The sequence below is a fragment of the Suillus fuscotomentosus genome (genome assembly GCF_016647785.1).
Source record: "Suillus fuscotomentosus strain FC203 chromosome Unknown F5891scaffold_19, whole genome shotgun sequence".
NCBI classification, from domain to species: domain Eukaryota; kingdom Fungi; phylum Basidiomycota; class Agaricomycetes; order Boletales; family Suillaceae; genus Suillus; species Suillus fuscotomentosus.
Window position 1 is genome coordinate 326,419 of NW_024539531.1, and position 14,160 is coordinate 340,578.

Here is a 14,160-nt window from a genome sequence, read left to right on the forward strand (position 1 = left end):
ATACGAATCAAAAGCAGCGCTGCAAACTTTATACGACTCTGAATAAGATGGAAAAATTCGGAATATATGATGTGTACGATACTACGGCCATGCATAGTCGAACAACAGAGATAACTCACAGAAAAGATAGAGGAGAAATGAAATGACAGAAAAAAAGATCAAGAAACCAAGAAACGCATTGACAACATAGATCTTCATACATGTATTCCTACGCAACATTAGCAACCCACACGTCAACCAACCCACTAACACACACCTCAACTAGATCGAGGAGGAGGCGGCAAATACCTCCGATCATCCCTAGGGTCCGGTCTATACGAAGGCCGTCCATACATCCTCGGAGGGGGCGACCTCGGTGGCCTCGTATCCCTATCGTACGCACCCCCATAAGATGGACCACCATCCCCAGACCTCTCTCTCGGAGTATAATCCCTCTCAACCCCAGCAGAAGCACTACTAAACGGCGGCGGCCCCCCACGTGACTCATAGAACCCACCGCTCGTCCCGCTTACCGGTGGCGGCGACGCAGCAGAACGAGGTGGGTAATCACTCATCGACATCGACGGTCTGCGAGGTGAGTAGTACCCACCACCACCGCTGTACGGTGGGTCCTCGCGTGCACGTTTGAGAGGTGGTCGGATATCATCAAGAGAACTATTCGCACCGCCTCTTCTTGGCGGACTCGGGCTGCGCGGACGGACGCCACGGACAAATGGGGGGTCGTTATCTGGGCCTGTGTAGCGTGGACGCTCGAAGTCTCGAGGTGGATACGAACGGTCGTCTACGGGGGGCAGGTATCCATCTCCCAGGCGCGAGCTCAGTGGACGTGAAGAATCAATAGGGCGGACTGGGGAACTGGAAAACGGTGCTCTTCGTTCCGGTTCACGTCCTTCCCACCCGGAGCTTCTGGGAGGTGGCGCATCGCGGTCATACCGTTCTCTCTGGGGCTCTCTATCATAGGGTCTCCATACAGGCGGACGAGACTTGTCATCATCGGCAGCTCCATACCAGTCACGCCGCCTATCGAATGAGTCTCGCTGATCAGCAGTCGCAAACCTTCGGTCAGAATCAGCTTCGAATGGTACATCCGCCCGAGGTGGTGACCTTGGAGGATAGTAACTCCTGCCTCGAACATCCGAAGGAGGTGGTGGACTGTAGCGACGAGTATCCATAGCATCAGGACGCCTGTCATCACTGAACCCTCTATCAAGGTCCGAGCGGTAAGGTGGTCTTACATCTGATCTCTCCCGTGAGAGATCCCTTGCACGGAGATCGCGCGTATCACGAACAATTGGTGGTGAATCTTTGGGTCCACGGAGGTCATCCCGAGCGACAGATGCCGCCCGAGGTGGCGCCACATAACCACTGGAGCGAGGGGGAGGAGTTGCTGGGCGTGCAAAGTTATCGTTGACAGGTGGACGAGGACGGACGTCAGAAGGAGCAGCAGGACGATCACTCAAAGGCAGTACACGTGATGGTTCTACAGGGCTAGTACGGGCATCCGGAAGGGGTCGATCTGAAGCGATAGGTGCATTTGACAAGCGCTCTTCCAAACTCGGTTGGTGGGTGACACGGTTTTCCACTCTTGGAGCCCCAGGCTGACTGAGACGTTCTTGGAGAGAAGGAACTGCTTGTTGAGATATTCTCTCTTCAAGAGGTCGAGGACGATCAACATCTGCTGCACGTGTCACATCGGCAGGAGGAAGGCGAGTAGGTCTGTCATCAGCCATGCGGTGATTGTCATCGGGTGAAAGCGGAGGTCGAACAGTACGATCTTCAGAACTATGAACTGAGCTAGCAACTCTCGTTGGACGATCGTCAAGGGTGACTCGATTAGGACGATCGCGGTCATCAACCACCATGCTACGAGATTCACGGTCATCAACAGGCGGTCGCCTATCATCGAGAGATGGACGTGGACCGCGATCGTCAGGGCGCAGGGAAGGGCGCCTATCTGCATCCAAATCGTCTTTTGCATCATAGCGGCGAGGAGGGACACTGTCAAATGGATATCGGGGCTCATAATGGCGTTGTTCTGGGGGAGGTCTAGGAGCATGACTGCGTCCATAGGAACGACCACCGTATTGAGGACGGTCTCTGTCACGGTCACGGCTCCATTCACGTTCTCTTTCACGCTCTCTTTCACGTTCTCTGTCTCTTTCTTTATCAAGGAGTGCTTGATCCCTTGGGGGAAGTCGAGGGTCATTACCGTTTGGGCGGCTATCGAGAGGACGGCGTTCTGCATCAAATCGGACCCTTCTGTCGTCCAGTGGGGGATCACGAAAGGGGTCTCGTCTAACATCGTCTTTACCATCGTAGGTGGACTTTGGTGCTGAAGAGTCGACGGGAAGACGAGTGGTATACTCACCAGGACGGTCACCAAGAGGACGAGGTGTGTCAATTTTTGAAATGTCGCGATGGTCGCCTGAAAGAGGACCATCTCGAGGAGTAGCGTCGGAATTATCTGGACCGGTTGACATCTTTCTTTCGGATTTCAAGGGTGAAGCTTCAACCTTTTTTCCAGGTTTGGGTCCTCCAGGTGGGGGAGTAGGGTCTGGATTCTAAGAACACGTGTTTAAGTGTGAGGGTTAGGGTAAGACCAAAAGTAAGCACATTAACTGCTGCTGTTGATGGTTTCTTGACTACGGGTGGATCCGTAGGCCTCCTTGTGGAATCTGAAGAGTAAGGAGGAATTTGGTCGTCAGAAGAGTTATCGTAACCAGACTGGTTGTAATAATCGGCAGGATGCTGTTCTGGATGTGGCGGAACCTGAGAAGAGGTTGGGCCCAAATAGAGGCCAGCAAGAGCAGCAGGCTGAGGAATTGCACGATAGAATTCGTGCTGACCTTCCTTGATGATGGATTTTAAATTTTCTAGTACTTCAAGATCGTTTTTTCCTGCAGGTAGAATGACTTGGGGAGAAAAGAACTGGTGTTGTTGTTGTTGTTGCTGTTGTTGTTGTTGGGCCTGCTGCGGTTGACTATTGGGTCCGTGCGCATGAAAATTATAAGGCATTCCGAAATTCTGAAAATTGTTGTTGGGATTGTTGGTAGCAGATGTAGAAGCAACAGAGAAAGGTGAAGACATGAGAGCAGGTTCTTCACTTGGCAGTGGAACGAGGAAAGAAGTGTTTGGGTCCTCCGTAAACGTGGTGACCGTTCGTTCGCGGTTATTGTTGTTTCGGCCTTTGCGCTTTTTATTTTGCCTGGCTGACATTTTTTTGCGGTCCGAAATTGTTTAAATCGATGGTTTTTACCTTGGTTTTAATCCCTACGGATCGATCAGTTGAATTTAAAAATTAAAGTGAAAAACCATGCTGTACCAACGAGGCCAGGAAGATGGGAGTCAAGAAGATAGAGAAGAGCGTCAAACTCGATTCAGGTTTAACCCTCTTTTCACAGCTAAACTTGTATTCTCATCGACAACTAAATATTATAATCCCGACTTGTATCTATGTACACGTAACACGACTACAGCATGACATGCTACCTCCTCATGTATTGAAGAAAACCATCGAACTTTGTAGAATAATGGTGAAATTTCCTAAAAGAGATATGTGTATTCAAACGCGCACTTGAATTTGTATTTAAAAAACTAGTCAAGTCTGCTTCATCATTGATCTTAACTCTCTTCATAAAGTTCATTAGAATCGCACTGTAGCAATGTCTGTCGTCGGTGTCGACTTTGGTACTCTCCATAGCAAGGTTCATCCTATATCATCGCTTAGATCACATCAATGCACTAACTTGTTATCCAAAGATCGGCGTAGCAAGAAATCGAGGTATCGATATCATTGTAAACGAGGTTTCAAACCGTGCAACACCGTCCGTCTCTTCTTTCGCAGATCCTTCCATTCTTAATTCTCTTTTCATCTAGATCTCTCGTGGCATTTGGCCCAAAACAACGCTCTATCGGTGAATCTGCAAAAACACAAGAGACCTCAAATTTCAAGAATACCATAGGTGGCCTCAAGCGCCTTATCGGTAGAACACTACAGGATCCAGATGTTGAAGTAGAGAAGAAATTCCTCAATGCAACCCTCGTCGATGATGGAGGGACAGTCGGCGTAGAGGTTCGCCATCTACAAAATTTAACTTGTCTCATCCTGATCTTCGCAATTTCAGGTAACATATCGTGGCGAAAAGCAGATCTTTTCTGCCACCCAGCTTGTTGCGATGTATTTCGGCAAGCTGCGTGATATCACCGCAAACGAGCTCAAGACCGCAGTCTCTGATCTCGTTATTGCCGTCCCAGGATGGTACACCGATATTCAGCGACGAGCAATGATCGATGCAGCACAGATCGCTGGTCTCAATGCTCTCCGCCTCATTAACGACACAACTGCTGTCGCACTCGGTTACGGCATCACAAAGCTTGATCTCCCCGACCCAGAAAATCCACGACACGTTATGTTTGTCGATGTTGGACATTCCTCCATGTCCGTCTCAGTCGTCGCATTTTCCAAAGGTCAATTGGCCGTCAAAGCAGCCGCCTACGATCGCCACCTAGGTGGTCGTGATATCGACTACGCTCTCATCCAGTACTTTGCTGCTGAATTCAACGCCAAATATCGCATCGACGTCCTTTCAAACCCCAAAGCAACCTTCCGTCTCCTCGTCGGCTGCGAGAAACTAAAAAAGGTCCTTTCAGCTAACAACGAGGCCCCCTTGAACGTCGAATCACTCATGAACTGACATTGACGCCTCATCCAAGCTTAACCGTGAAACTTACGAAGAGCTCATCTCAGGCGTCCTCGACCGCATCGCCGTGCCCCTCCAACAAGCCCTCGCCGAATCAGGACTTACCATCGACGATATTGACACCGTCGAGCTCGTCGGTGGTACAACCCGTATTCCTGCAGTCCGCACCCGCATCCAAGCAGCCCTCGGAGGCAAATTCCTTTCAACTACCCTCAACCAAGAAGAAGCCATCGCTCGCGGTGCTACCTTCGCAGCTGCCTTCCAATCCCCTACCTTCCGCGTGCGCGAGTTTCACGTGCACGACATCAACCAGTACCCGATCAAGGTGTGCTGGGAGCGCGCTACCTCGGACCCAGACGATGACACCGAGCTTGTCGTTTTCCCTCGCGGAAACAGTATCCCATCTACTAAGATCCTTACATTCTACCGCAAGGAGCCGTTTGAGATCGACGCCGAGTATGTAGAGCCTGCTGGTCTCCCGGGAGGAATCAACCCGAAGATTGCTGGGTTCACGGCGAAAGCTGTCCCGCCTTCCCCGAATGGCGACCTTACGTGCATCAAGTTGAAGACGCGGTTGAATCTACATGGAATCATGTCTTTTGAGAATGCGTACACGGAAGAGGTGGAGGAGCGTGAGGAGGCGATGGAAGTGGATGGGGAGGCACCAAAGAAGAAGCGACATGTGAAGAAGCACGAGATTCCGTTCTCTACTCGCACTTCGTCGCTTGACCCGAGCGTTGTTGAGAAGCTGAAAGAGTTGGAGGCAGAGATGCATGCTGCTGATAAGCTTGTCATGGACACTGAGGTTTGTTTTACGAATTAATGGAATTGGCGCGTACTTATGATTATCGACAGGACCGCAAGAACGCGCTCGAGGAATATGTCTACGACATGCGCGCCAAGCTCGATGAGCGCTACTCATCCTTCGCGCAGGCTGCAGAAAAAGAGAAGCTCAATGGCATGTTCCAAGAAGCTGAGGACTGGCTATACTCCGATGAAGGCGAAGACGCGACAAAATCCGCGTACGTCACCAAACTCGATGCCCTCAAAGCGGTCGGCGATTCCATCGTCGCGCGCTACCGTGAAGCCGATGAGAGACCCAAAGCCATGGCCCAACTCCGCGCAGCCCTCAACGATTACATCTCCCAAGCCACCTCTCCCGACGATAGATTTGCGCACATCGCCGACAGCGAAAAACAAAAAGTCGTCGAGAAATGCGCGACGGTCCAAAAGTGGCTCGACGACCAGAATGCACGACAAGCTGAGAAGCCGAAGAATGCGGATCCTGTTTTGACGAGTGCGGAGATTGCGAAGAAGAGGGAGGAGGTGATTTATTTCGCGATTCCGATTTTGACGAAGCAGAAGCCTAAGCCTGTGAAGGCGGAGGGGACGCCTGGGACGCAGACACCGCAGAGTGGGACGCAGACGCCTGATGCGGGGGCGCAGGGGCCGCAGAAGGGAGAGCAGGAGCCACCGAAGGGCGAGGAGGAGGTTCCTGGGCCGCCGGAGATGGATGTTGATTAGACTTCTAGGTGGTCTCTGGGTCCGAATATTCGTGTTTCGTAAAATTAACCGTAATGTAGGGTTGGTTTTGATTAGACCATGATGAAGCATATGATGTGTAGAGCATATACAGTACCGCGATATAGTGTACTACTATCGTTCAATGTCTACTATTTTTTGGCTGTCGCATCGGCAAACCGTTCATTGCCTTTTTGGGATGATTACTTTAAGCTTCGACTTGACTGTGACGCACTCGGTGACCGTGAGCATGGCCCCTTCCGCCCAGGTGGAGAAACGATTGCTCTGGCATCCACGATGGGAGAACAAGTTTATGGTCGGAGGCGGCTCTCAGATGACAATGTACGAATGGGCACCAGAAGAATCTGAAATCCGACATGTGACTTCACAAAATGACTTGCAGTTCATGAAGGTGAGTTCCCTACTCGAAAGGTTTCACTCAACTCAATGTGATCTGGCCTTTGGATCTATAGTGTTTCGCTTGGTCTCCAGACCCTGCTTTTGACGATCTTTTTGCTGTCGGATCAGCTTCTGGACGCGTTGACCTTATTAGACTTGAAGCTACCAAAGTCGCCCGGAACAACGTCCTCTCAAGTGGTCCTGTTGTCACACTTCCAGTCCGCAACACCCGGTCATGTAACGCCCTCGCATTCTGTAACGCAGACCCCAACTACCTAGCAGTCGGCCTTGACAAAGTCCGAGGAGACTCCAGTCTCATCATCTGGGATATTCAATCCGCCACGCCCCTTCTCTCACCCTCCAGCCCCCCCAATTTGAATCTAACAGAAGACTCAGTACTAGAAGCGCGTCCGCAGCCTCGAATAGCGCGTGCTGAAGTCGGTCATCACAGGACCGACGGACGCGTGTTGCAGCAACATGCACCCACAGAAGTAGTCTCAGCCCTAGCCTTCCTCCCACAATCTACGCATATGCTTTTAGCTGGTATATCAGCGCGGTGGTTGAGGCTATTCGACCTCCGGAGCGCAGTCCCAGCAACTACTAATATCGCGACCAAAGTCTACGGCATAGCAACATCTCCGATCGACCCACACCAGATTGCATGTTGTGGAGATGGGATTATAACTGTCTGGGATGCAAGACGCCTCTTACATCCGCTACTTATGTTTACAGAGAAAGACGCAGCTGCTGATGGTGCAAGACCACGCGCTGGGTCTGGGTCTTTTGTCAACCATATCGAGTTTTCGAGCTCGAGGAGGGGCGTGCTTGCAGCGCATGAGAAGGATTCGTCGTATGTGCGATTTTGGGATCTGCAGCAGGCGCAAGGGAGCGAGAATAATTCCGATGGGGAGAGATCGAGGGAGTCGTCACAGACTCAGACTGCGAAGAGGTCGTGGGCGCCTTGGACTGCTGGTGGTGCTGCGAATGGGAATGGGAACGAGATGAGGCATAGTAATGTGGAATCGCAGGAGGCGTTGGCGCTTGTTCTTTCTGATACGCACAAAAGTATGTGTTTTGTTTACTGGTCTTGCGTGCGTGTATGTTGATGCGTCATTTTTTCATTGAAGCGACGAGCTTTCGGAAACCACTTGCGTCTTTGCGCTTGTTCCGAGTAAGCGCGCGTTCTCGCTTACTTCGGAGGTTATGGTCGTCAATAAGGATGGAGATCTTGAACTTTATGCTGCGTATGATACGCCGAAACAGGCGTCTTGGAGTGCACGTGGGGACCTTATCATCGGTGCTGGGTTGAGATGCAAAGTGTTCCCGGGCTTCGAGGACCGCGGAGTTCCACCGCAGCCATGGGATGTACGTATTGAAGAAACTACAACTTCTCGAGGGCGTAACGAAACCGCAAGTCTGCCGGCGTTTGGGAGGGGTGACGAAGATGGGTTCCCGGCTCTAGAAGGCAAATCTGTGGAAGACAAATCCACACCATCGAAGCCGATAAAAACAAGGACGTATAGTCCAGCTTCGTTCCGACACTACCCGCTCGACCAGTCTGAGCTGTCTGCGTCGCCAAGTAGTGTTAATGCTCAAACTCCTGCGAGGGCTGAGGCTGTGCAGGAGCTCAAACCAAATGGTCTTCGACAAAGTGGAGAAAAGAGTTCACCGAAAGGGAAGACTTCACGGAGCGTGCACCAAGCAGTGGAGGATGATATCTCGATGATTATGCGTCGGCGCACCATTCGTGGATATGGGCTGGCAAGCGTGAGTTGTATAATTCTAGTATCATGTCATGTGGGTTCTGAGCACGGTTTTTCTTTCAGGCTAAGCATAACGCTCAAGTTGTACGGGAAGATCTTAGCTCAAATACGACGCTATCAGAGCTATGGGATTGGATACATCGTGCGTGCCATTAGAGGATCTACAACTCTGGATGTTCATCTCCCCCACAGATTCCCGTGAACTTGTATGCTCGCCGACGTCAAGATTACACGGTTATGAGTTCTCAAACCAAGGACTTCTTGGACTATGGGAAGGATTCGCACCGCTACCTCAAGTCTCTGAGTCGAGCGCATCATCTTTTAGCGTCCTTGACGGCCTTTTGGCGATACCTCAAATTTCTCCGGGAGATTCTAGTCTCTCTCCGATATCTACTCCTGCTGTGCTTGACCCTTTGACGCGAATGAGACATCCTCTTGATGATTTAGCATATGGGGATTTCACAGCTGCCGTTGCTGCACTATGTACTAGACGGACACCGGGTTCGGGACGTCCATGGAGACCCCCTGTCCGCAGCACAGAAAAGCTTGAACAGAGACAGTTTGCGTTGCATCTCTGCGGGTGGAGTATTGGGGAGGAGGAACTAAACCATGAGATTAGAAGGCGAATCCGATTTATGTGTTTGTGAATTTGATTACTGAGCTTCTCATGTAGGTGGGAGAAGGAGGGCCAACAACCAAGAGCGGCATGTTGGCTCGTTTTCATGCGACAGTATCAAAAGGCGCTGGAGCTGTTGATGCGGAGTACAGGTGCGACTGTCTCTTCTTGTCTTCGTTTTGTTCAATAATGATATGATATCCTAGATGAGATGCACAATCTCGTGTCCGGTACTCTTGCAGCACTTATCCCTAGTGCTGGAAGCACCCTATCTAACGAATTGCGCACTCACGCCGAACGTGTCATCGTCCGCCTTGAAGACCCATACTTCCGTGTTATGCTCATCCAACTTACCTCCAAGGACTGGTACCAAGGTTCTCGAGGAAGAATCACTTCCGCTGCGGGAGCGTCTTGCGATTGCATTCCAGTTTCTAGAAGACGAAGCGCTATCGTCCTACCTTACACGCACGATTGACGAGGCCCGTACACGCGGTGACATCGAGGGCCTCGTAATCACAGGGCTCACTCCCTCAGGTATGGACATCTTACAGAGCTATGTAGACCGCACAGGGGATGCCCAGACTGCTGCTATTCTCGCCGGTCAAGTGTGTCCTGCTAAGTTTTTTGACGCGCGAGCAGAGCGGTGGCTAGAGACGTATAGGGACTTGTTGGACGGCTTTAAGCTGTTCCATTACCGAGTCGCGTTTGATGTTGAGCGGGGGCAGATACTGCAAGAGGCGGTGTTGAATGGGGATTTGGCGCCGTTTGATTGGGCTCCGAAGCAGATCTTGATTCGGTGTAATTATTGCTCTAAGCCGATGAATCCTGTGTTGGACGAGACACAGAAGGGACGGGTGGGTGTTGTTGTTTTTGAATATGAGAAGTACTGACACTGGTTGACTTGTTAGCCTACTGCATGCCCACACTGCAGTCGTGCTCTCCCGCGGTGTTCGGTCTGTCTGATGACACTGAGCATCGTTCCAGATTGTACACGTGACGTTGGGCTCTCACAGTCGCAGGCCACTTACCAAGGTAATATCTTCTTTCGTGCACATACATGGGGAGCTAGATTGACCTGATGTCCCAGACACAATCGACGACGCAATCGTCATCTGCCAGACATGTCGACACGGTGGACACGCATCGCATATTCTTGATTGGTTCTTTGGCGAAGACGGTGCACGTTCCCGTGGCATGTGCCCTGTGGCAGATTGCGACTGCCACTGCGCAGATGAGTTTTAGTTTTTCGCTGTTTGCTGGGGCCTGAGCTCGGATCATTTGCATATGACCTTGAAATGGTCATCGGATGGGAACCTCTCGTTCTCCACGAGACGATATACACATAACAGTGTCCAATAGAATGGCTTAGAAAGTACCGGATGTCAAGTATCCGGGGCACATAATTGTTGATATTATTATTATTTCAAGTAGACTTGTTGCAGTAGACATGCTGATATAAGTACAGAATGCTATGCGTTAACTTGCTGATAGAGGAGCGAATCACTAAAGATAGCTATCAGCCGTGTGTTGGGTATTGAGCAGACGAACAAGATATAATATTATGTGGGGTCCTGATGTTTTTTTTGGCCTGATGACTAATTCGTTCCGGTCACCCGAGCAAACATACAAGGATTGCACAGAAATCATCCGATTGCGCAATAGGAAACACACTCAGAGTGCTTCTCAAGACAGGCATGAGAACCGATTAGTATGATACTCCTCAACACGTGATAGAGCGATGAATCCAACGCGACATCTTCAGTAGCTACCATCAATCGATGTCTTCTGTGTGATACTGCGAAGCGTACGACACCACCCTCCGAGTAAGGTCCAACATAGACAAGCTGGCAGAATAGTATTTGGAGAAAGTGGAAATGATTATTTGAAAGGCCGAATACAGATGCGGAGATGCACGTGGCGCTTGGTGTGCACAGCAAGTACTGTGAAGCTGTGGAGAGAACACAAGGATAACGAATACATGCCTTGGCAGGCAACAACTTATAACCAACACTTGCGCAGCCCTCTCGACCCCAAAAGCAAACATCCACTGTCGCAGCTACCAGCCAGCCCCTCTCGTGCTTGCGTGGAGTAAATCTGTGTCAGATTGCCCCAAGTACTAGGACTTTGCCGTGAGTGATACTCTTGTTGGGGGTAGGAAAGCTGATACGAGGACAATATAAGACCACTGACCGGCTGGCATTGAGGGATATTTCCTGGATACGTCGTCCTGAAGCTGTGCTGTCAGTCAGGATAGAATCGCCCTGGGCAGGACCTCTCGTAAGCAATCCCTCCAGGAATTTCTATTGACATGCCAAAGTCAGGCGAAAACAGATAGGCCAGTGGAACCACCCACTATTTATACCCCCACAAGGCAACTGATTCTGAAGCAACGATCTGCTCTCGCGCATATAGCCCACAATTCCCTTGATCGAGATCCCCCAGCGCCCATCATGTCTTCTACTGCCGCTAATGTGAGAAAGACGTCAGCAGTAACCCCCTGCAAGACTATACGAGGCCATACTACACCATTTAAAGGCGTTGCACACCTGCCTGGTGGGCAGCGCATCATCACATGTTCATTCGACAGCTCACTGCGACTATGGGACCTAAAGAGCGGTGCACAGATAGGTGACGAGTGGCGAGATGAAGATGATAAAGCAGCAATGACTACCATGGCATTATCTCCGAATGGGAAGACTATTGCCAGCGGAAGCGAGAACGGAACAGTGAGGTTGTGGGATGTCGAGACAGGGAAGGTTGTCGTCAGATGGAAAGGACAAACTGATTTTGTGGAGTCAGTGTGCTGGAGTGCAAATGGTGGGCGAGTTGTGAGCGGATCGAAGAACGGGACGGTAAGAGTGTGGGATGTGGAGAGCGGCGAACCAGTCGAAGGTCTGAATCCAATCAAGACAGGACACCAACGTCTGTACACAGTGAGCTACTCACCCGAGGCATCAATGATTGCCACAGGAGGATATAAAGAACATGGTTTCAAAATGTGGGACGCGAAGACGGGCGAGCTGTTGCCCACGATCAAACTCGATGAACCAGTTTGGAGCTTAACCTGGACATTGGATGAAAAGAAGCTTATTGCCGCAATAGGGGGGTTGAATACTCGATTAAGATATTCGACACTACCACATGGCAGCAGATCGCTGTTCTGGAGGGTTACACACGTTCTATGCGCTTTTCGTAGCTTGGTGTCTTTGTTTGTATTTGTACAAACTCATCCTACTTTCTAGGTTTCGATCTACGGACTCGGTATCCTCTTTCTACTGAAACTACAACGTGATGGGACTTCGTTGGATGCGTTTGTTAGTTTGCTTGTTTGTTTGTTTTGGGCGAAAGCCCCGCAGGGGCTTTCCGGCCCGAAACATGGGTCCGTGCCTAAGGCGTCAGGTGAGCTGTGTTCCCATGTATTAGGAGAACTACGACGCACTCAGCGAAGCTTGGGGCCCTTTCAACTAGGAGAAGTGCTTCTTTTCACCGGACTGGGGGGATGGTGTATCGCGTGAAAGGTTCCAGTACTGGTGATGCCTGAATGTAAGGTGCGAGAATCACAGCATGCTCTCTGAGATATAGTGTGAACGCTTCGCTAGACCACCTTCCCATCGTTTTCACGACTTCGAAAGGCACTCCGCGCAGAAGATACTCCAACGTTCCCCCAATCCTAAGTCCGTGTCCTTTTAGTTCCGGTAGGTTTGCTGCCGCTGTTGCTGATGCTATTCTTTTCAATAGTTCTTTCTTCGATAAAGGACGCAGTCCTTTGGCGTGTTTCCACGCGAATAGGTGCGCATCACTGTTTGCTGGATTGATTCTCAAGTGATTTTCCAATGCAGCGCTAGGGTCTGACGGCCCTTCCTGCATTGCCCAATATGCGTCCTCTCCTTCGTTTGGAGAACATTTAGTGCATGGTAGGTGGAATTTCGTAACTGGCAGACTGTTGCGGTCTGCTGTTTTGGATACGCCGGATCTCGTTATATGTTTCTTCGGATCGAATTCCTTGATTGCATTTACCGTGAACTCTCCTAACCTTGCTATTGCATAAAAGGTCGTCGTCAAGCACGCGAAAATGGCCGCATCTAGTGGTGAATTGAGGTCTAGGTGCTCGCGAATGATGGCTAAGTAAGCGGGTGTGAATGGTAGCCGTTTAGGACGCTTGGACGACTCAGGCGCTGCCGCCGCAGCTCCATCTAGCACCGCTTTTAACTCATTGGGTGGGATCAACCAACTCCTTCCATGAAGTAAGTGCCAGGCTTTTAGACCTGCCGCGTAGTTAGCTAACGACGATCCGGAGTAGGACCCTGCGCAACTGCAGAGAAAATCTAGGAGGAGACTGCGAGCAACTGGACATCTGTGCTCTTCCGCGATTCTGTTTGTGTCACAGAACACATGGAACACCAGCAAACCCGCCCCATACGTTTCTTTCGTCGATTGCGCCCATGACGACCCGATGACGTCAAGGATTCGTTCCAACTGCGCCTCCGAAATTTCGTGTCTAGGAGACTGCGGGGTTACCGCTATTTCTTGTCTTGTACTATCTCCCGCTGGTAACCACAGCCTTAGTCGGTCTCGCGCAAGACAATGTGGGCGCAGGGTAGAAGGTTTGGGTGTCAAATTAAGTCTATAGTTCTGGGGAATGGGGGAGGGGGAAGTATCTGTTACATTTGGTAGCGGTGCTCCGAATCGTGAGTTCTTATGTTTCGTTATCGTTGAGCGCGCTACTGATGAAGCTTTCTTCTTCGGAACGGCTTTCTCTTGCTCGTTCGTCAGCTTGCTGTCTGAGCAGCTTGCGGTTGATAACTTTAGCTGCTGGAGTGGAGTAATGGCCATCGCGCAGGAGGCGGAGCTCTGTGGCAGACAGCGGTTCTGTAGCGTCGATGAGGAAGGTACCAAGCTCTGTTGGAAGGCTGATTGGGGGAAGAAGAAGGCTTGTTGGTCCGTATACTCCTCTGGATGGTTCATCCGCTGGGTTGGAAGCGCTTGGGACGTATGTAGTGACGACGTCGTAAGGGTAGGGTAGAGTGTGAATAAACTCGTTGATTCTACGAAAGACTTCGTTGACTTCTCGGTTTCTGTGTCTCCTCTTCCACCATCCTTCAACGACGCCCGTGTTGTCTCCATGGACGACGACGTGCCTGCCAATGCTAGGCAGAGAGGT

The 14,160-nt window shown here is 50.7% G+C and overlaps 3 protein-coding genes across 3 annotated transcripts; 2 read left to right on the forward strand and 1 right to left on the reverse strand.

Annotated features, from left to right (window-relative positions):
- Positions 1-257: 257 nt before the first annotated feature.
- F5891DRAFT_949936 (uncharacterized protein) lies at positions 258-3,015 on the reverse strand (the record flags this gene model as incomplete). The annotated part of the gene is made up of 2 exons (XM_041374915.1): positions 258-2,561; positions 2,620-3,015. 2 exons carry the CDS (start codon positions 3,013-3,015, stop codon positions 258-260), a joined length of 2,700 nt encoding a protein of 899 aa, XP_041227525.1.
- Positions 3,016-3,662: 647 nt separating this feature from the next.
- Positions 3,663-6,224, forward strand: F5891DRAFT_1127900 (heat shock protein 70 family; the record flags this gene model as incomplete). Its single annotated transcript, XM_041364228.1, has 6 exons — positions 3,663-3,704; positions 3,760-3,824; positions 3,877-4,072; positions 4,125-4,673; positions 4,714-5,505; positions 5,556-6,224. The coding sequence occupies 6 exons, from the start codon at positions 3,663-3,665 to the stop codon at positions 6,222-6,224; spliced, it is 2,313 nt and encodes a 770-aa protein (XP_041227526.1).
- Positions 6,225-6,447: 223 nt separating this feature from the next.
- F5891DRAFT_1026366 (uncharacterized protein) lies at positions 6,448-10,571 on the forward strand. Its single transcript, XM_041361412.1, has 11 exons — positions 6,448-6,633; positions 6,695-7,685; positions 7,748-7,772; positions 7,793-8,387; positions 8,447-8,525; positions 8,576-9,005; positions 9,057-9,151; positions 9,206-9,333; positions 9,374-9,853; positions 9,908-10,031; positions 10,087-10,571. Exons 1-11 carry the CDS (start codon positions 6,472-6,474, stop codon positions 10,239-10,241), a joined length of 3,264 nt encoding a protein of 1,087 aa, XP_041227527.1. The 5' UTR covers positions 6,448-6,471; the 3' UTR covers positions 10,242-10,571.
- Positions 10,572-14,160: the final 3,589 nt, after the last annotated feature.